Source organism: Oncorhynchus mykiss, chromosome 22, assembly GCF_057628025.1.
Source record: "Oncorhynchus mykiss isolate SJ-2025 chromosome 22, ASM5762802v1, whole genome shotgun sequence".
Classification (NCBI taxonomy): Eukaryota; Metazoa; Chordata; class Actinopteri; order Salmoniformes; family Salmonidae; genus Oncorhynchus; species Oncorhynchus mykiss.
This window is the reverse complement of record NC_143043.1, coordinates 36,994,779-37,018,110: the sequence shown is the minus strand read 5'-3', so window position 1 is coordinate 37,018,110 and position 23,332 is coordinate 36,994,779. Positions and strand designations below refer to the sequence as shown.

The 23,332-nt window shown below is 41.7% G+C and overlaps 1 protein-coding gene across 3 annotated transcripts in view; it reads left to right on the top strand.

Moving 5' to 3' along the window:
- itga4 (integrin subunit alpha 4) overlaps positions 1–23,332 on the top strand; it is a 38,323-nt gene that overhangs the window by 5,975 nt on the left and 9,016 nt on the right. For all 3 annotated transcript variants that reach the window (XM_036959124.2, XM_090215938.1, XM_090215940.1), the window contains 12 exons: positions 204–266; positions 644–781; positions 6,157–6,265; positions 6,891–6,985; positions 8,133–8,223; positions 10,899–10,944; positions 11,315–11,469; positions 12,321–12,475; positions 18,959–19,111; positions 19,592–19,668; positions 22,258–22,411; positions 22,593–22,691. In XM_036959124.2, the coding sequence (XP_036815019.1) occupies positions 204–266; positions 644–781; positions 6,157–6,265; positions 6,891–6,985; positions 8,133–8,223; positions 10,899–10,944; positions 11,315–11,469; positions 12,321–12,475; positions 18,959–19,111; positions 19,592–19,668; positions 22,258–22,411; positions 22,593–22,691 (1,335 nt within the window). The remainder of the gene's footprint in view (positions 1–203; positions 267–643; positions 782–6,156; positions 6,266–6,890; positions 6,986–8,132; positions 8,224–10,898; positions 10,945–11,314; positions 11,470–12,320; positions 12,476–18,958; positions 19,112–19,591; positions 19,669–22,257; positions 22,412–22,592; positions 22,692–23,332) is intronic.

Here is a 23,332-nt window from a genome sequence, read left to right as displayed (position 1 = left end):
GTTCTTAATGGCCTTACCAAATGCATCCCCCACAGCAGTGTTAGTATGATAGATTAAATATATTTGATCAGTAGAAAGCAGGTGATGTCTATGTGGGTATTGTGATACAATCTTAGTAGTGTATGCATTTTACCACCTGTATACTCATCCTTAGTTGGCTTTAGGTCCTGATGTGACCAGGTCTTGTTTCTCCTCTTCTCCAGGCCTACCTATTCAGAGCTGAAGAAAACATGCTGAAGATCATCAGTGAAGTCAAGGGAAGCAAGGTGAAAATTAGTAATCACATTGGAGTCATTAAGCAGACGCTCTTATCCAGAGCGACTTACATTAGTGAGTACATATATTATCCCTCATACTGGTCCCCCGTGGGAACCCTGGCAGTGTAAGCACCTTGCTCTACCAATGCGGGACCAATCTCCATTGGACATGCTCTTTAGTCTAGGACCGGGTTTAATCTGTGTCTGGGAAACCAGTCTTTAATGTCTCACTTCTTAATGTCTTGATTTTGACACAGAACTAGATCACACCTCCTCACTGCAAAAACACTTTGTGCCAACAACTGATGTCAAAAATGTCTTTAAAAATACATTTGGTTGATGTGATTGACTATATAGACATAAAACCTGCTTCTCCTATACTGTAGCTGGGCTCGTATTTTGGTGCCAGTGTGTGTGCCGTGGACCTGAATGGAGATGGCCTGTCTGATCTACTGGTAGGAGCTCCCATGTACAGCACCACGAGAGAGGAGGGACGAGTCCATGTCTACATCAACCAAGGAGCTGTAAGTACTGGGATCTTTCCGGATTTGTTTTTCCTTTATTTCAATACAACTTTATACAGCACTTGTCAAAAGTTTGAACACACCTACTCATTCCAGGGTTTTTCTTTATTTTTACTATTTTCTACAATCTAGACTAATAGTGAAGACATCAAAACTTTTAAATAACTATGAAATAACACATATGGAATCATGTAGTAACCAAAAAAGTGTTCAACAAATGTATATTTTATATTTGAGATTCTTCAAAGTAGCCACCCTTTGCCTTGATGACAGCTTTGCACACTCTTGGCATTATCTCAACCAGCTTCATGAGCTAATGACCTGGAATGCATTTTAATTAACAGGTGTACCTTTTTAAAATTGTATTTGTGTAATTTCAAATCAAATCACGTTTTTATTGGTCACATACACATGGTTAGCAGATGTTTAATGCGAGTGTAGCGAAATGCTTGTGCTTCTAGTTCCGACAGTGCAGTAATCGAACAAATTCAAAACGACTACCTTTTACACACAAATGTAAAGGGATGAATAAGAATATGTACATGAAAATATATGAATGAGCGATGGCCGTGCAGCATAGGTAAGATGCAGTAGATGGTATAGAATAGAGTATATACATGAGATGAGTAATGTAGGATATGTAGACATTATTAAAGTGGCGTTATTTAAAGTGACTAGTGATACCTTTAATAAATCCATTTATTAAATGTATGGCCAGAGAATTTAGTCTGTATGTTGGCAGCAGCCACTCTATGTTAGTGATGGCTGTTTAACAGTCTGATGGCCTTGAGATAGAATCTGTTTTTCAGTCTCTTGGTCCCAGCTTTGATGCACCTGTACTGACCTCGCCTTCAGGATGATAGCGGGGTGAACAGGCAGTGGCTCGGGTGGTTGTTGTTCTTGATCTTTTGGGCCTTCCTGTGACATCGGGTGCTATAGGTGTCCGGGAGGGCAGGTAGTTTGCCCCCGATGATGCGTTGTGCAGACCGCACTACCTTATGGAGAGCCTTGCAGCTGTGGGCAGAGCAGTTGCCGTACCAGGCGGTGATAAAAGTTTGTGAGTGTTTTAGGTGACAAGCCAAATTTCTTCAGCCTCCTGAGGAAGAAGAGGCGCTGTTGTGCCTTCTTCACCACGCTGTCTGTGTGGGTGGACCATTTCAGTTTGTCCGTGATGTGTACGCCTAGGAACTTAAAACTTTCCATCTTCTCTACTCCTGTAACGTCGATGTGGATGGGGGGATGCTCCCTTTGCTGTTTCCTGAAGTCCACGATCATATCCTTTGTTTTATTGACATTGAGTGAGAGGTTATTTTCCTGACACCACACTCCGAGGGCCCTCACCTCCTCCCTGTAGGCCGTCTCCTCTTTGTTGGTAATCCAGCCTACCACTGTAGTGTCGTCTGCAAACTTGATGATTGAGAGGGCCGTATCAGTGGCACTGTATTGTCCTCAAAGCGAGCAAAGAAGTTGTTTAATTTGTCTGGGAGCAAGATTTTGATGTCCGTGGCGGGTTTTCATTTTGTAATCCATGATTGACTGTAGATCCTGCCACAAACGTCTCGTGTTTGTGCCGTTGAATTGCAACTCTACTTTGCCTCTTGTTTTTATTTATTTTACTAGGCGAGTCAGTTAAGAACAAATACTTATTTTAAATGACGGCCTAGGAACAGTGGGTTAACTGCCTTGTTCAGCGGCAGAACGACAGATTTTTTTAACCTTGTCAGCTCGGGGATTCAATGTTGCAACCTTTCGGTTACTAGTCCAACGCGCTAACCACTAGGCTACCTGCCACCCTTATACTGACGCTTTGCTTGTTTGATTGCCGTGCAGAGGGAATAGCTACACGGTTTGTATTCGGCCATGTTTCCAGTTGCCTTGCCATGATTAAAAGTGGTGGTTCGCGCTTTCAGTTTTGTTCGAATGCTGCCATCAATCCACGATTTCTGGTTAGGGAAGGTTTTAATAGTCACAGTGGGTACATCATCACCGATGCACATGCTAATAAACTCGCTCACAGAGTCAGCGTATACGTCAATGTTGTTGTCTGAGGCTACCCGGAACATATCCCAGTCCACATGATCGAAGCAATTGGTCAGATCAGCGTTGGCTATACCTGAGCACAGGCATTTCCTATTTTAGTTTCTGTCTATAGGCTGGGAGCAACAAAATGGAGTTGCGGTCAGATTTGCCGGAGGGAGGGTGGGGGAGGGCTTTGTATGCATTGTGGAAGTTAGAGTAGCAGTGGTCAAGAATGCTACCAGTTCGTGTCGCGCATTCAATATGCTGATAGAATTTAGGAAGCCTTGTTCTCAGATTAGCTTTGTTAAAATCCCCAGCTACAATAAATGCAGCCTCGGGATATATGGTTTCCAGTTTCTATTTCTTTCCTTCTTAATGCGTGTGAGCCAATCAGTTGTGTTGTGACAAGGTAGGGGTGGTATATAGAAGACAGCCGTATTTGGTAAAAGACCAAGTTTATATTACGGCAAGAACAGCTCAAATAAGACAAAAGAAACGACAGTTCATCATTATTTGAAGATATGAAGGTCAATCAATCTGGAAAATGTCAAGAACTTTGAAAGTTTCAAGTGCAGTCGCAAAAACCATCTCGTTACCTCTGCTGCAGAGGAGAAATTCAGCCTCAGAAATTGCAACCCAAATAAATGCTTCATACACATTCAAGTAACAGACGCATCTCAACATCAATTGTTCAGAGGAGACTGTGTGAATCAGGCCTCCATGGTCGAATTGCTGCAAAGAAACCACTACTAAAGGACACCAATAAGAATAAGAGACTGGCTTGGGTCAAGAAACATGAGAAATGGACATTAGACTGGTGGAAATCTGTCCTTTGGTCTGATGAGTCCAAATTTGAGATTTTTGGTTCCAACCGGCGTGTCTTTGTGAGACGCAGAGTAGGTGAACGGATGATTTCCGCATGTGTGGTTCTCACCGTGAAGCATGGAGGAGGAGGTGTGATGGTGTGCAGGTGCTTTGCTGGTGATACTGTCAGTGATTTATTTATAATTCAGAGCACACTTAACCAGCATGGTTTCCACAGAATTCTGCAGCAATACGCCATCCCATCTGGTTTGCGCTTAGTGGGACTATCATTTGTTTTTCAACCGGACAATGACTCAAAACACACCTCCAGACTGTGTAAGGGCTATTTGACCAAGGAGAGTGATGGAGTGCTGCATCAGATGACCTGGCCTTCACAATCACCCGACCTCAACCCACCTGAGATGGTTTGGGATGAGTTGGACCGCAGAGTGAAGGAAAAGCATCCAACAAGTGCTCTGCATATGTGGGAACTCCTTCAAGACTTTTGGAAAAGCATTCCAGGTGAAGCTGGTTGAGAGAATGCCAACAGTGTGCAAAGCTGTCATCAAGGCAAAGGGTGGCTACTTTGAAGAATCTCAAATATAAAATATATTTTGATTTGTTTAACACTTTTTTGGTTACTACATGATTCCATATGTGTTATTTCATAGTTTTGATGTCTTCACTATTTTACAACGTACAAAATAGTAAAAATAAAGAAACCCTTCAATGATTAGGTGTGTCCAACTGTTTGACTGTTTGTAGGCCCACAATGGAAATTAAGGCATGATACAAACGTTTCATAATCAACACAACACCTTTCACATAAAAATATACAGTACATAACAGACAACGTTGATTTCTCTGATTCCTCTTCTTGCCTTCTCAAAACTCATTGGAGGAGGTCAGAGGGGAGGGAGAAGGTCAGAGGGGAGGGACCTTGGATTTTCTCCTCCAATGTGGCTTGAGGAGGCGACAAGAGCAGATGCGAGTAATTTAGGAAAAATTAATTGAGAGCGAGTGTAACGACCTTTGTTGGTGGAAGAAGGACCAAGGTGCAGCGTGGTATGTGTCCATATTTATTAAAATGAACACGGAAATAACAAAAATACCAAAGAGAAACGACCGAAAACAGTTCTGGCTGGTGCAGATACACAACAGAAAACAATCATCCACGAAACACAATAGAAAACAGCCTCCCTAAATATGGTTCTCAATCAGGGACAACGATTGACAGCTGCCTCTGATTGAGAACTATACCAGGCCAAACACAGAAATAGCAAATCATAGAAAAACTACCATAGACAATCCACCCAACTCACGCCCTGACCATACTAAAACAAAGACATAACAAAAGAACTAAGGTCAGAACGTGACAGCGAGACAACCTTTCTTTCAACCATATCATGAAAACAGTAGTGTGCAGTTTTTTTTTTTACCTTTATTTAACCAGGCAAGTCAGTTAAGAACAAATTCTTATTTTCAATAACGGCCTAGTACCTTGTCAGCTCGGGGGTTTGAACTTGCAACCTTCCGGTTCCTAGTCCAATTCTCTAACCACTAGGTTACCCTGCCGCCCCATGTTTTGCAAATTGCATTGTTTCTAAAGTAATTTGATGGCCCATTACCTATTGAAATGTTTACTTTAAACTGTGCATGGCTGTTATATGGAACACTGTCCCTGAAAATTGCCTTAAATTCAGTTTATTAATAGATTGAATGTTAACAAATGAAGGTTTCAGCCTGTAAACTTGTTCTGACTTTGCTACACTGTGCTAACTGATGCTAATTGGAGGCTGCTCTATAGTGTGTTGTGTCTCCATAAACACGTATGTGTGATATTCAAAATACACCCTCATGAACAGCTTGGCCATCTCAGATACTTGTTAAAACAGAACCAAACCAACAGGCACTTTCTCACATCACATATCACACATACTCTTACCATCACAACTTAACTCTGTAGTTACTATAATATGATAGTTAAGCATCTCATAGAATACTGTTGGTGTACACTATTATAACAAACACTTTTCAATACCAATGATGGTATGACTTTACATTAAGTTGCTCTTATAATTGGCTAGTAACATCTAGACTACCTATATGCAGCTTTCAGAACAATCAGATACCTCTATAGAAAAGCATATGGTCATGAAGTAAATATATTTTCCTTTCATGGTCATTTCCTATTCAAGAAGAGGCTGGAGATACTATATTGCACTGGCAGATGATCTAAAACAACCCAGCATAATGATAGCAGGACTTGAGGGCTGTTTCTTTGACTGATGAGTTTGTATTATGGAACACTAAACCAGAGTATACCTGCTACATTTACTGTGTTCCACTAAGGACCAGGCAACTCTGAATGACATGACTAACTTAATTACCAACCAAGTGACTAAATAACTGCAATTACACAATCATGAAGCTTAGCTAGCTACTTCCCCCATATATCTACATCAGCAAATTACTTATTTTTTCTTCTATAGGCAATTACCCTGGGAAGAGGAGAGAATGATTCTTTGACTGTGAATACATTTATCTTTCAGGCTAATATGAAGGAAGCAGAGTTTCAGTTGGCTGGAAGCAAATCGTATGCTGCAAGATTTGGGGAGACCATAACCGATCTGGGAGATATTGATGACGATGGCTTTCCTGGTGAGTTTTAATCATTATTTTAGCAAAGATGCATAACAATTTATATGTTAATGATGTGATATTCTGAGTAGGTGCTGTTTTAAGTATTGGGTGCTTATTGTTGCGCAAGCAAATCTCCCCACATTTTAGTTAAACACATTAGCAATCTTTCTCAGGAGGAACTAGACTAGAGTAAGTGACATACACCATATAACAGCCATGCTCCATGCTGAGCATCACCACTCACCAACCAGCTAACTACATCCTCAAAGCTGATCAGAGGGCCTCAATGTACTTCCAACTGCCACTTACACCAGCCTAGGTTCTTACCACACACACACACACACACACACACACACACACACACACACACACACACACACACACACACACACACACACACAGAGAGAGTGTGGCAGGTCTCAGTGTAGACTAGCCATAGGTTAGAGCATGTGCAGCCAGTCTGAGAGGAGTGGTGGGGGTCTGCCTGGTGTTTAGGTCATTATGCATTATGTCCCTGTAAACCTGTAAGTTAACTCATGCGTGTGTCCAAAAAATAATATATAGTGCACTACTAGGGAATAGGGTTCCATTTGAGATGCATCCTAAGTTAACCCCTGACTGACTGACTGTAAATATGTTCCAGATGTGGCGGTGGGGGCTCCGCAGGAGGAAGAGCTGCGTGGGGCTATATATATCTACAATGGGAGGAAGACAGGGATCTCTCAGACCTACTCTCAAGTATGTACACATCTACGGCTATGTCACAGCTGCTGTTTGTCTGCAGGCTTCAGGGACAGGAGATTACTGGGAGGGAAGAAGGAAGGAAAAATTAGGGAGGGAGGGAGTAGGGCTTCCAGGGATTGAAGGGAGGGAAGGAGGGGGTCAGGTTCTCCCTTCTCCGAGTAATTATTAGGGCCAGGAGATTAAAGGGAGGAAAGAAAGAAGGGAAAGAAGAGAGGGAGGAAAGGGAAGGAAGGAGGGAGTGACGGAAAAAGGGGGGTCAGGGTCTTCCTCCCCCTGACCAATGCTCTCCCTCATCCTGCTGTGACAAATGTTCCTTTGTTTTTTTCTGTGTGCTCCCAGACAGTCAGAAGAGAGTTCCTGACTCTGAATTGCTGCAATTTCCTAAAACCGTTTGGTCCCCTTCTTTTCTCTGTCTGAGCATGTGAGACATACCACGAAGATAACTAAATTTATTCTGCATATGTAAATAGATTTCTGTCAATGTGGAGTACAGCCCCTTGGAGAAAATGCAGTTACTGTGTATCCAAATATAGAGAGATTACATTGCTTGCATCTCAAAGCTCCTTGTATTAGGGGGGAGAGCAGCTATGCTATTAGGGGGAGAGCAGCTATGCTATTAGGGGGAGAGCAGCTATGCTATTAGGGGGGAGAGCAGCTATGCTATTAGGGGGGAGAGCAGCTATCCTATTAGGGGGAGAGCAGCTATGCTATTGGTGGGAGAGCAGCTATGCTATTAGGGGGAGAGCAGCTATGCTATTAGGGGGAGAGCAGCTATGCTATTAGGGGGAGAGCAGCTATGCTATTAGGGGGAGAGCAGCTATGCTATTAGGGGGGAGAGCAGCTATGCTATTAGGGGGGAGAGCAGCTATGCTATTAGGGGGGAGAACAGCTATGCTTCCTGGGGTCCAGAAAAATGAAGGTAGTTATATTCAATAAAAAAAAACATGACATTACTTTTCACAACATATTTCACCCCACATTAAGTGTGGGCCCTCAGGCCACTACTCTACTACCACGTAACTACAACACAAAATCCATGTGTACGTGTGTATAGTGCGTATGTGAACAGTAGTGTATAAAGTGTGTACAGTACAGAGGATTGTTAGCTGTATGACTAATCAAGCTGCTCTTGTTTCATCAGAGGATCACCGGGTCTCTTCTGGGTAATGAGTTAAAGATGTTCGGCCAGTCTGTTTCCGGAGGCATCGATGTTGACGGAAACGGTTACCAAGGTAGTGCTCCCTTTCCTGACTGTCACTGTTGTGTAGAGTACTTCCCTCCAGCACAATGAGGGAGTCTGTCTCTGTTTCTCTACTGCTGACTAGAACAGAACACACTGTAATGTCCTGCTATGATGTCACACACACTGTGTCTTAAATTAGTAAGGTTGTCAAAACACAAAATATGTCAGTGGTGGAAACGGAACTGAGGACAGGGGATGGGGAAATACGTGTGTGTGTATGCATGCGAGCGCGCATAAATGTGTGTTGCTACCCAGGGAAAACTGGGCAGTGGGGATTTCTATCACTAGGTGGTCACATAGTTTTCTACTCCCTCGCTGCTTCTCATGTTCTCATCTTCCACAAGTCTCACTCAATAAACTAAACAGGATATTCTGTAGACTCACTGACAGTGGGTCTTAGACTTATTTGTTTGTCAACTCTTTAGTTTGGCCATCCTCTCAACTAGCACATTGTTCAAGTGTACTGTGTACTGTCTGTCTCCAGCGTTTTTTAAAATTATTTGGTGCTATATGTGTTAGTAGTTGTCTCTATAGATTTATTCATGAGGGCAAGAATTACATACTTGTCTAAAAACAAATCACGTTAGCTGAGTACAGTTGATGTCTTGTAAGATGGAACAGGAATTGTTGAAAAGGTCTGTTGAGATGTTGAGTTGAGATGTTTGGATTAGTGTTAGGGAGCACATACTGATCATTGTTACAGTACACTGTTCTGGGATCAGAGTTGCAATTATCGGCCAAATAAACATAGCAAATGCCCCAAACAAGATTTCCAGTTTAATATTGCACTGTTACAGATTATACTGAGATATCCTACCCATGAAAAGCCTTTTAAAGTGATTGGCATGCTTAGAAACTACTGTAGTCAACAGGGTGCATACATTTGCAGGCTGATGTGGACTGAATAAATAATTGACTGAATGAATGACAAATGAGACTGATGTCTGCAGTAGAGGTCGACTAATTATTCGGACTGGCCGATTAATTAGGGCCGATTTCACATTTTCATAACAATCGGAAATCGGTATTTTTGGGCGCCGATATCCGATTTTTTTTTTTTAGTTACATTTTTTTGTATACTTTTTATTTAACTAGGCAAGTCAGTTAAGAATACATTCTTATTTTCAATGACTGCCTATGAAGTGTTGGTTAACTGCCTTGTTCAGGGGCAGAACGACAGATTTTCACCTTGTCAGCTCAGGGGTTTCCAATCTTGCAACCGCACAGTTAACTAGTCCAACGCTCTATCCATTGCACTCCACGAGTAATCTGCCTGTTACGTGAATGCAGTAGAAGCAAAGGTAAATTGCTAGATCTTATTTTATCTTATAAAAAACAGTCAATCATAATCACTAGTTATAACTACTAATCCAGTTTAGCAGGCAATATTAACCAGGTGAAATTGTGTAATTTCCCTTGCGTTCATTGCACGCAAAGTCAGGGTATATGCAAGTTTGGGCTGCCTGGCTCATTGCGAACTAATTTGCCAGAATTTTACGTAATTATGACATATATTGAAGGTTTTGCAATGTAACAAGAATATTTCGACTTAGGGATGCCACCCGTTAGATAAAATACCGAACGGTTCCGTATTTCATTGAAATAATAAACGTTTTGTTTTCGAAATGATAGTTTCCGGATTCGATCATATTAATGACCAAAGGCTCGTATTTCTGTGTGTTATTATGTTATAATTAAGTCTGATTTGATAAAGCAGTCTGACTGAGCAGCAGCAGGCCCGTAATCATTCATTCAAACAGCACTTTCATGCGTTTTGCCAGCAGCTCTTCGCAAGCACAGCGCTGTTTATGCCTGTCAGCCTAATGGCTGGTGTAACCAATGTGAAATGGCTAGCTAGTTAGCTGGGTGTGCGCTAATACTGTTTCAAACGTCACTCGCTTTTAGATTTGGAGTAGTTATTCCCCTTGCGTTGCAAGGGCCGCGGCTTTTGTGGAGCGATGGGTAACGATGCTTCGAGTGTGGCTGTTGTCGATGTGTTCCTGGTTCGAGCCCAGGTAGGGGCGAGGAGGGGGACGGAAGCTATACTGTTACACTGGCAATACTAAAGTGCCTATAAGAACATCCAATAGTAAAAAGGTATATGAAATACAAATAGTATAGAGAGAAATAGACCTAAAAATACTATATTAACTACAACCTAAAACCTCTTACCTTGGAATATTGAAGTCTCATGTTAAAAGGAACCACCAGCTGTTCTCATGTTCTGCGCAAGGAACTTAAATGTTAGCTTTTTTACATGGCACATATTTTACATGGCACATATTACTTTCTTCTCCAACACTTTGTTTTTGCATTATTTAAACCAACATTGAACATGTTTCATTATTTATTTGAGGCTCAATTGATTTTGTTGATGTTTTACATTAAGTTAAAATAAGTGTTAATTCAGTCATTATTACAACAACAAAAAAATTGTCCGATTTAATCGGTGTCGGCTTTTTTGGTCCTCCAATAATCGGTATCGGCGTTGAAAAATCATAATCGGTCAACCTCTACTCTGCAGCTCTTCTAAATTGATGAACAAACTGTCTTAGGGCTTTTAACACGTCTATAGCGTCTTGTGGGTACAGCAGGAAGGACAGGTTTACAAATAGAGTATGGAGGAAATTTTGTGTTCAAAATATCTTCATCTGTAACCCACAGACGTTGCGGTAGGGGCCTTCCTCTCGGACTCCGCTGTGGTTCTGAGGTAAGACCATGATCATGGAGAAATGTCAAACACATCCACAAGATAACTGACCTATTGGTAGGAAATTCCTGCATTGTTACGTGTCAGGTTAAAGGGACAACTTTCACTCATAGAGGTGAACTTTTCACTTTAACTGGTTTAGATGTATTGATTTTGACCCAATTCGCACCTGTTCTGGTGCTATTTTAGGCCTTCTGTGTTTTTTGGCCTCCTGGCCCATAGAGCCACCATGTTGTAGATGTCCATGCGCATTTCGCTACACCCACAATACCATCTGCTAAACACGCGTATGTGACCAATAAAATTTGATTTGGTTACTGTGTTTATGTGTTGTTATTTATGTTGATATGTTGTCGTTGCCCTCCAACAGGACACGTCCGGTGGTAGTGGTTGAGGCCTCCATGCTCCTGCCTGTCAGTGTGAACCGCTCTGTAGCGCTATGTTCTGACAACGGTCTTCCTGCTGTCTGCATCAATGTGACAGTCTGCTTCAGGGTCCGCGCTCGACGCTACAACGGACTCATAGGTGAGCAGACCCTCTCTCTGTGCCCCTGGCTCCCGCTTAGCCCTGCACTGCGAAAACAACCTGTCTATTTGCACTGTGTTAATCGTTACGTCAGTGAAGGTTATATACACAGCAGTGGCACTAACAAACAAACGGCAGTTTTGGTTCTAGTGTGTGTACTTAATAGTGACCAAAAACTAATTTCACACCCGTGCTATAGTACTGCAAGCATAATTATGCTACTAGTTTGTATGTGTAAAATGGTATAATGTACAATGTCTAGTCTCCTGTGTCTCTTAGGAAATAGTGATTAAAACCTCTGCCCTGGACTGGTTGACAGAAAACACTGTTGTGTCCGAGACAACCCTTTTCTGTTTCCTTATCTCTGTCAGTCTCTCCATATTATCACTAGTCCCTGAGGCCTGGGGCAGTTGGTCCATTATGTTAACCCAACCTGAAAAGAATGCAGAGCATTCCTTTGGTGAAAGTGTCCGTTACAGCAAGAAGGCTCTGGCACAGCCCTGTCCTGATAGATAAACTGGGGGTGGGGTTGGGGTTGAGTCTGGGACTGGGGCTGGGGTTGAGTCTGGAACTGGGGCTGGGGTTGAGTCTGGGACTGGGGTTGGGGTTGAGTCTGGGACTGGGGTTGGGGTTGAGTCTGGGACTGGGGCTGGGGTTGAGTATGGTTGGGGTTGAGTCTGGGACTGGGGCCAAGGTTGATGCTGGGGCCAAGGTTGATGCGGGGGTGAGGTTGGTTCTAGGTCTATGTATGTTTGTGGCCCTGGTTTATACGAACTCTGGGTGCTCTCTGAAACTAAATACCGTTACCTTCTTCCCTCCCTCCCTCCCTTAATTCCCCCTCTCTCACATAGAACTGCAGTATAACCTGACAGCCGACACTCACCACAAGGAGTCTTTCCCCTCCCGCTTCCATTTCCACGGCAACGGGACGTCCAACGTTACGACAGGGCAAGTCAAGGCCAGACACGACCAGCTGACCTGCATCACCCACCAGGCCTTCATGAGGGTGAGTCAGATGTCAGGGTTTAGAGTTCAAAGGTTAGGGGTCGAGAGGTCAACAGCTGTAACCACTGATAGGTGTTTCCAGGTCTTCCTTAGTAAAGAGGTCTTCAGATCTCAATTGGACTTCCTATATAAATAATAATTTCAAAGTGGAAGTATGTTTTTAGAAATGTTAACAAATTAATTTAAAATGAAAAGCTGAAATGTCTTTGAATGACTACCCTATCTCTGTAAGGTCCCGCAGTCAAGTAGTGAATTTCAAGCACAGATTCAACCACAAAGACCAGGGAAGTTTTCCATTGCCTCATATCAAAGTACACTGATTGGTAGATTGGTAAAAAAAATACTTTGAATATCCCCTTGATTATGGTGCAGTTATTAATTACACTTTGTATGGTGTATCAATACACACTACAAAGATACAGACCTTCCGAACTGAGTTGCCGGAGTGAAAGAAAACCAGGGAAAACCAGGGATTTCACCATGAGGCCAATGGGGATTTTAAATCAATTATGGAGTTTAATGGCTGTGATAAGAGACAACTGAGGATGGATCGACAACATTCTAGTTACACCAAAATACTAACCTAAACATGCATTCTGTTTAAAAATATTTTTTTGTCCTGAATACAAACTGTTTTATTTGTGGCAAATCCAACACACACATCAGTAGGTTGGGGAGTTTTTCAGGATAAAAAGAAAAGGAATATAGCTAAGCACAGGTAAAATCCTAGAGGAAAACCTGGTTAAGTCTGCTCTCCTATAGCAGACTGTGGAGCTGCAAAGCTCCACAGCGGAGATTGGAGTATCTGTCCATAGGACCACTTTAAGCCGTACACTCCACAGAGGTGGGCTTTACAGAAGAGTGGCCAGAAAAAAGCTATTGCTTAAATAAAAAAATAAGCCAATACATTTGGTGTTTGCCAAGGAAAACGCTATGTCTAGCTCTCATCCCTCTGAGAATACGTTTTTCATCGGCAGTGATTGGGAAACTGGTCAGAATTGAAGGAATGATGGATGGCGCTATATACAGGAAAATTCTTGAGGGAAACCTGTTTCATTCTTCCAGAGATTTGAGACTGGGACGGAGGTTCACCTTCCAGCAGGACAATGACCCTAAACATACTGCTAAAGCAGCACCTCAGTGCTTTAAGGGGAAATATTTACAGTTGAAGTCGGAAATTTACATACACTTAGGTTGTAGTCATTAAAACTCGTTTTTCATCCACTCCACAGATTTCTTGTTAACAAACTATAGTTTTGGCAAGTCGGTTAGGACATCTACTTTGTGCATGACACAAGTAATTTTTCAACAATTTTTTACAGAGATTATTTCACTTATAATTCACTGTATCCCAATTCCAGTGGGTCAGAAGTTTACATACACAAAGTTGACTGTACCTTTAAACAGCTTGGAAAGTTCAAGAAAAATATTTAATGGCTTTAGAAGCTTCTGATAGGCTAATTGACATCATTTGAGTCAATTGGAGGTGTACCTATGGATGTATTTCAAGACCTACCTTCAAACTCGGTGCCTCTTCGCTTGACATTATGGGAAAATCTAAAGAAATCAGCCAAGACCTCAGAAAAACAATTCATGAACAAAACAATTCATCCTTGGGAGTAATTTCCAAATGCCTCAAGGTATCTCATTCATCTGTACAAACAATAGTACGCAAGTATAAACAACATGGGACCACGCAGCCGTCATACCACTCAGGAAGGAGACGTGTTCTGTCTCTGGTGCGAAAAGTGCAAATCAATCCCAGAACAACAGCAAAGGACCATGTGAAGATGCTGGAGGAGTCTTATATCGACATAACCAAGTCTTATATTGACATAACCTGAAAGGCCGCTCAGCAAGGAAGAAGACACTGCTCCAAAACCGCCATAAAAAAGCCAGACTATGGTTTGCAACTGCACTTGGAGGTAGGGACAACGATCGTACTTTTTGGAGAAATGTCCTCTGGTCTGATGAAACAAAAATAGAACTGTTTGGCCATAATGACCATCGTTATGTTTGGAGGAAAAAGGGGATTCTTGCAAGCCGAAGAACACCATCCCAACCGTGAAGCATGGGGGTGGTGGAATCATGTTGTGGGGATGCTTTGCTGCAGGAGGAACTGGTACACTTCACAAAAAAAGATGGCATCATGAGGCAGAAAAATTATGTGGATATGTTGAAGCAAAATTTCAAGACATCAGTCAGGAAGTTAAAGCTTGGTCACAAATGGCTCTTCCAAATGGACAATGACCCCAAGCATACTTCCAAACTTGTGGCAAAATGGCTTAAGGACAACAAAGTCAAGGTATTAGAGTGGCCATCACAACGCCCTGACCTCAATCCCATAAATGATTTGTGGGCAGAACTGAAAAAGCATGTGCGAGCAAGGAGGCCTACAAACCTGCCTCAGTTACACAAGCTCTGTCAGGAGGAATGGGCCAAAATTCACCCAACTTATTATGGGGAAGCTTGTGGAAACATTTGACCCAAATTAAACAATGTAAAGGCAAATACGAATTGAGTACATGTAAACTTCTGACCCACTGGGAATGTGATGAAAGAAATAAAAGCTGAAAAAATCATTCTCTCTAATATTATTCTGACATTTCACATTCTTAAAATATAGTGGTGATCCTAACTGACCTAAGACAGGGCATTTTTACTCTGATTAAATGTCAGGAATGGTGAAAAACTGATTTGAAATGTAGTTGGCTAAGGTGTATGTAAACTTCCGTCTTTAACTGTAAATGTATTGGAATGGCCTAGTCAAGTCCCAGACCTCAAACCAGTTGAGAATCTGTGGTATGACTTAAAGATTACTGTACACCCGCGGAACCCATCCAACTTGAAGGAGCTGGAGCAGTTTTGCCTTGAAGAATGGGCAAAAATCCCAGTGGCTAGATGTGCCACGCTTATAGAGACATACCCCAAGAGACTTGCAGCTGTAATTGCTGCAAAAGGTGGCTCTACAAAGTATTGACTTTGGGGGAGTGAATCGTTATGCACGCTCAAGTTTTCTGTTTTGGGGGTTTATTTCTTGTTTGTTTCACAATTAAAAATATTTTTCATCTTCAAAGTGGTAGGTATGTTGTGTAAATTAAATGATACCAAACCCCCCCAAAATCTAGGCAACAAAATTGGAAAAATGCCAAGGGGGGTGAATACTTTCGCAAGCCACTGTAGTAACCAAAAAAGTGTTTTTTAAATATATATATTTGAGATTCTTCAAAGTAGCTACCCTTTGCCTTGATGACAGCCTTGCACACTCTTGGCATTCTCTCAACCAGCTTCATGAGGAATGCTTTTTCAAAAGTCCCACTCATGCTAAGCACTTGTTGGTTGCTTTTCCTTCACTCTGCAGTCCAACTCATCCTAAACCATCTCAATTGGGTTGAGGTCAGGTGATTGTGGAGGCCAGGTCATCTGATACAGCACTCCATCACTCTCCTTGGTCAAATAGCCCTTACACAGCCTGGATGTGTTTTGGGTCATTGTCCTGTTGAAAAACAAATGATAGTCCAACTAAGCGCAAACCAGATGGGATGGCGTATTGCTGCAGAATGCCTTGAATTCCAAATAAATCAGTGTTACTGACAGTGTTACCAGCAAAGCACCCCCACACCATCACACCTCCTCCATGTTTCATGGTGGGAACCAGACATGTGGAGATCATCCGTTCATCTACTCTGCGTCTCACAAAGACACTGGTTGGTACCAAAAATCTCAAATTTGGACTCATCAGACTAATGGACAGATTTCCAATAGTCTAATGTCCATTGCTTGTGTTTCTTGGACCAAGCAAGTCTCTTCTTCTTATTGGTGTCCTTTAGTAGTTGTTTCTTTGCAACAATTCGACCATGGAGGCCTGATTCACGCAGTCTCCTCTGAACAGTTGGTGTTGAGATGTGTCTGTTACTTGATCTCTGTGAAGCGTTTATTTGGGCTGCAATTTCTGAGGTGCAATTTACTCTAATGGACCTATCCTCTGCAGCAGAGGTAACTCTGGGTCTTCCTTTCCTGTGGCGATCCTCATGAGAGCCAGTTTCACCATAGCGCTTGATGGTTTTTGCAACTGCACTTGAAGAAACTTTCCAAGTTCTTGAAATTTTCCCTATTAAACTGACCTTCATGTCTTAAAGTAATGATGGACTGTTGTTTCTCTTTGCTTATTTGAGCTATTATTGCCATAATATGAATGTGGTCTTTTACCAAATAGGGCTATTTAAAAATGACAAATAAATATTTCACCTTTATTTAACCAGGTAGGCTAGTTGAGACCAAGTTCTAATTTACAACTGCGACCTGGCAAAGATAAAGCAAAGCAGTGCGACACAAACAACAACACAGAGTTACACATGGAGTAAAACAAACATACAGTCAATAACACAATAGAAAAGTGTATATGAGGTAAGATAAGGGAGGTTAGGCAATAAATAGGCCATAGCTGTACTATTGTTTTCTTTTTATTTTTTTTCTTTCCTTTTTTTATTCCACTTTGACATTACTGAGTATTTTGTGTAAGTTGTTGACAAAAAATGACAATTCAATCTATTGTAACCCCACCTTGTATCACAACAAAATGTGGAAAAAGTCAAGGTGTGTGAATCTTTTTGAAGGCACTGTATATGTCACCAAGCAGCGACTCATTCAGTCTAGGCCTGATAAAGAAGAGCTAATAAGTTTGAGTTTATTTTTATTTTTACAGGTACAGTGCACATAAATCAACGCTGCAGTAAAAGTGCCGGTTTTAGCCAGCCGGCTAATTTCCAAAGATAAGATCCCTAAGTCCCTAAGATAAGATGTATGCATGGTGACATTGGGAAGTTCCAAATGACATATCACTTTACATGGGAGGGAACATGGTGATCTGAATGGTAATAAAATAGGGACTGGGTCTAGTAGGGAGGATTTAGTGTGTGTGTAGGATTAGGGAAAGGGGGATACCTAGTTCAACTGAAATGTGTCTTCCGCATTTAACCCAACCCCTCTGAATCAGAGAGGTGCGGGGGGCTGCCTTAATCGACATCCACGTCATTGGCGACCAGGGAAGAGTGGGTTAACTGCCTTGCTCAAGGGGAGAACAACATATTTTTACATAGTCAGCTCCTACCCGCCAGGCTACATGCCGCCCCAGTGTGAATGCGTGTATGTGTAATGTTCCAGGTGTTTGGTGGGGCCCCTCCTGACTCTCCCCCCATTCTCTCTTCTAATCAGGGCCATCTAAGTTAGCTCATGTTTAAACCCACTCACTAATTAATGGAGGACTCTCAAGTCTCTCTTTGAGCTGAACCATACTGGCTTTTTCTTATGAATAGCTAGAGATGGAGTTATTGGAGACCATAAACCAGTGTCATTATCTGTCAGAGGAAATCAAAATGTGTGTGTGTGCGTGAGTGTTTGTGTGACTATACATTTGATGTATTTTTAAAGTTTAATGAATGGGTCATGTCAGTAATGAATGTTATAAACAGCAGATGTGGTAGTAGGATAGTACAGGGGACTGGTAGGAGAATGTGGCTATGACTGAAAGGTTGCTGGATCGAATCCCCGAGCTGACAAGGTAAAAATGGGTCATTCTGCCCCTGAACAAGGCAGTTAACCCACTGTTCCCCGGTAGGTTGTCATTGTAAATAATAATTTGTTCTTAACTGACTTGCCTTGTTAAATAAAAATACTGTCTCCGGGGCTTTTCTGTCTTACTCTCACACATCCTCCTCATACTGTATGCATCTTAAAGGTTTGATATAGAGTCATTCTTATGTAATGGTTAGATGTGTTTTAGGTTTATTTTGACACTCACATACTGTACAGTACACATGAGTCCGTATGTATGATCAGCGCTGTGTTGCCAAAATCCTGTATGTTAATGAATGGGCTCTGGTGGTTTTACATTAAGAGAGAACACCACCATACAGTTACTCAGTTTGTGGTTAAACTAAACCTCAGAGTGGAGAAAGCTGTGCATGCATGGCTAATGAAACACTGGTTTTTAGCTACTATGTCTGCTCACTGATAAAAGAAGAGAGAGTGGGACATAAGAGCCATTCTAGTGTCTTGTTCTATAGATACCATGCTTTATTTGACAGTGTATTCAATAATTCAGTCGTATAAATGTTTAGCAGTTCTCTTTCTGTTTCATAACATTGTAACTTAGAATATTTTGCAACAATTTAGCAGCAACAGCTAAAAATATATATATTTTGTCTTGAATAAAAACTGTATCTCAGAATGTCCCTTGAGCTAAAGGCAGGTGTGGCAGAGGAGAGCAGAGGCTCCTTGGGACATCTGCAGTGGGACATCTGCAGCTCTTTCAGTGGGACAGAGCACAGGACACTGTAACATTGTGCCAGAGCACAGACAGGACCCCACAAGAACTTACTCAAGAACAGTCAATTAGCACAGTCGGGCCAGAAGCTCCCCTCTACCCAAGGTTGTATGTACAGTAAATTAAAAATGCCATTCTCTGTATGTCTTTCCTTTTTAGAAAGATGTCCGGGATATCTTCACGCCCATCCATTTTGAGGCGACGTACGCCCTCAGACAGCACCCTGTCCATACCTGGGGATTCAGAATATTCCCAGCCCTGAAACCCATCCTGCAGCAGAGAGGGGGGCACAGCAACCTGGTAGCCAATAAGGTGAGTCCCTTACATCTATCCACTCATATCGATGCATGGTTAGGAGAATAGGACCAATTTTTTTGACACAAATTTAGCTTAGTCCTGGAATTAAAAATCATACTCAATGGGAATTTCCCTGCATTGAAATTGTTCTTTAGTCCGGGTACTAGGCTTAATCTATGTCCGGGGAACCGATGCTACACTCTTAGAAAAAAACTAACTATGTAGAACCTAAACGGTTCCAGGTTAAATCATTTTGGGTTCCTTGTAGAATCCTTTCTACAGAGTGTGTTATATGGAACCCAAAAAGGTTCTACCTGGAACCAAAAAGGGTTCTCCTATGGGGACAGCCGAAGAATCCCTTTGGAAGCCTTTTTTCTAAGAGTGTAGAGTTCTCCACTTACATCCATGTATGGTAGTTACTGTATATTAGAAGATACATCACTGTATTTTCAGTGACGGCATCATCATCATCTAACAGTAACCTTCCTTCTCCAGACTGAGTTTGCTCGGTACTGTTCATTGGCCAACTGTTCAACCAATCTGCAGGTCTCTGCATACCTGGTCTTACCACAGTAAGTAGCATTTAGCATAAATGTTCAACTAGAATATGTTGGTGTTTTCTTTGTAATACAATCTTTTGTCTTGACCTTTTACTTTCTATTTCTTATCTCTGTGGACAAAACTGAGCTATTGAAGGTTTACTTTACAAATTAATTATAGCATCCCGAAACAAATGATATTTGTGTGGAAAACAACCTTCATAGGATTAGATCAGGTGTTGACTGTGGTGCCCATGATGTCAATACTCTCCAGTTCACGTCATTAAGGGGGGATTGTTGTACATGTTTATTCATGGTCACATTTCCCCTTAAACACTTAACTGCCAGGCTAATTTCTGTTACGGTCAGGCTAATAGAGTATCTGATTATTCATGACGCAGAGGTGTGTGTGTGTGTGTGTCTACCTTGCTAAGTTAGATGAGAAACATCAGACTTGTGAGCCCCTCATTGTTTGTGTCATGGAAACATACGCACGCACATATACACCCCCCCCCCCCCCCCCCCCCACACACACACACCTTCAGACCCACTTACCCACAAAGCAGCAAATTCTTCAACATGGACATTAGTCATTTTAAAACACCTATTCCCTCCCCATACTGGAGACACAGTGCTTTGTTGAAAAGCTGAGTATGCATAGCCTCTTCCCCTAACAATACAGCTTGTCTAGGACTACGTCCCAAATGGTACCCTAATCCCTACATAGTGCACTACTTTTATAAATGTAGTGCACTTCGTAGGGAATAGGGTGTCATTTGAGATGCTTGTCTCGGTGCCAGGTCAGTTCCCCTCCTAAGGTGTATAGTGACTAAGTCCTTGCTGTAAACCAGGGAATCCACAGGACTGCATAACAGGTACATTCTGATGTTTCCGTGACAGTGACTGTTTAGTCTGGTCTCCCCTGAATCCATGATTCTGGCACTTTATGGAAAGTTGTATGATTTAAGTCAATCAAAATATGAAATAAGATGTTATTTTTTTGTATGACTAAAGTCAATTCAAGTAAAGCAATACCACACCGATGGATGGGATTCGTTGGGGTTATAGCACAGATGTGCTGTAGTCACAGGTACAGTACAAGTCAAAAGTTTGGACATTTCTACATTGTAGAATAATAGTGAAGACATCAAAAATATGAAATAACACATGGAATCATGTAGTAACCAAAAAAGTGTTAAACAAATCAAAATATATTTTAGATTCTTCAAAGTAGCCACCCTTTGCCTTGATGACAGCTTTGCACACTCTTGGCATTCTCTCAATCAGCTTCACATGGAATGCTTTTCCAACAGTCGTGAAGGAGTTCCCACATATGCTGAGCACTTGTTGGCTGCTTTTCTTCACTCTGCAGTCCAACTCATCCCAAAACATCTCAATTGGGTTGACGGTCAAGCGATTGTGGAGGCCAGGTCATCTGATGCAGCACTCCATTACTCTCCTTATTGGTCAAATAGCTCTTACACAGCCTGGAGGTGTGTTGGGTCATTGTCCTGTTGAAAAACAAATGATAGTCCCACTAAGCACAAGCCAGATGGGATGGCGTATCGCTGTGCTTTGCTGCTGTGGTAACCATGCTGGTTAAGTGTGCCTTGAATTCTAAATAAATCACAGACAGTGTCACCAGCAAAGCATCATCACACCTCCTCCTCCATGCTTCATGGTGGAAACCACACATGCAAGGATTATCTGTTCATCTACTCTGAGTCTTACAAAGACATTGCAGTTGGAACCAAAAATCTCAAATTTGGACTCATCAGACCAAAGGACAGATTTCCACTAGTCTAATGTCCATTGCTCGTGTTTTTTGGTCCAACAAGTCTCTTCTTCTAATTGGTGTCCTTTAGTAGTGGTTTCTTTGCAGCAATTCAACCATGAAGGCCTGATTCACGCAGTCTCCTCTGAACAGTTGGTGTTGAGATGTGTCTGTTACTTGAACTCTGTGAAGCATTTATTTGGGCTGCAATTTCTGAGGCTGGTCTAATGAATTTATCCTCTGCAGCAGAGGTAACTCTGGGTCTTCCTGTCCTGTGGCGGTCCTCATGGGAGCCAGTTTCAATATAGTGCTTGATGGTTTTTGTGACTGCACTTGAAGAAACTGTCAAAGTTCTTTAAAAAAAAATTGCTAGTCAAGAACACATTCTTATTTACAATGACAGCCTACCAGGGAACAGTGGGTTAATTGCCTTGTTCAGGGGCAGAACGACAGATTTTTACCTTGTCAGCTCGGGGATTCAATCCAGCAACCTTTCAGTTACTGACCCAACACTCTAACCACTGGGCTACCTGAAGCTGGTTGAGAGAACGCCAAGAGTGTGCAAAGCTGTCATCAAGGCATATGGTGGCTACTTTGAAGAATCTAAAATATAAATATATTTTGATTTGTTTAATGCTTTTTTGGTTACTACATAATTCCATGTGTTATTTCATCGTTTTGATGTCTTCACTATTATTCTACAATGTAGAAAATAGAAAAAATAAAGAGAAACCCTGGAATGACTAGGTGTGTCCAAACATTTGACTGGTACTGTATGAGGCGACAGCCTTCCAGTTTTATACATAGGGCCCTATTCAATCCAGCCCCTAAGACTGTTAATCTTGCAGGAAACACAACAACATACAGTACTTTGCATTGGGCAATGGGAAGACCATCATGTTGAACACAACCCTGGTGAACGCTGGAGATGATGCCTTCCTCCCCAGGCTCCAGTTACGCTTCCCCTCCAACCTGCACTACATCAAAGTGCTTGATGCAGTAGTACGTGTTTGATTTATTGATTACTCAGAGTAGCAGTTATTACATTCCTCACATAATCACCAATGTAATTTAGACGATGTGGCACTGCAATTCTAAGAAACACACAAAATCATGTGAATCTATGCGCTCCTGGATTGTAATAAATTACACACACAATTCCATTATCTGTTATTATTTTCAGAAGGAGAAGTATGTGAGCTGTGACATTTCAGAGGAGAACAAGACAATAGTAGGAATGGATTGTAGTGTTGGGAACCTGTACTTCAGCTCTGGAGCCAAGGTACTGTAGGCACAACACTCAAACTTACTCCAACCTTACTCTAATGTTACTCTAGCCTTATCCCAACCTTACTCTAATTTTACTCCAGCCTTACTCTGCGACTTCAGCCTTACTATTTCACTCCAGCCTAACTCTACTGTTACTCCAACCTTACTCTAATGTTACTCCAACTGTACTCTGTTACTTCAGCCTTACTCTGTCACTCCAGTCTTACTTTAATGTTACTCCGGCCTTACTCTAATGTGACTCCGGCCATACTCTAATGTGACTCCAGCCTTACTATAATGCTACTCTAACATTATTCCAACCTTACTCTGTTACTCTAATATTACTCTAAGGTTACTCCAGAATTACTCAAACTTTACTTCCATGTTACTCCAATTTTACTCTATTAATCTGGGTCTGGATACTTTAACTAATTACCCCACTGGGCACAGACATAAATTCAACGTCATGGATGGGTAGGTTACTTTCTTAATGTAATCCATTACAGTTACTAGTTACCTGTCTAAAATTGTAACAAGTAACATAACTTTTGGATGACACAAACTCAGTAACGTAATCTGATTACTTTTAGTTACTTTTGGATTACCTTCCCTTAAAATGCATTAGAAAAAGACAAAAAGGACCCATCAAATGCA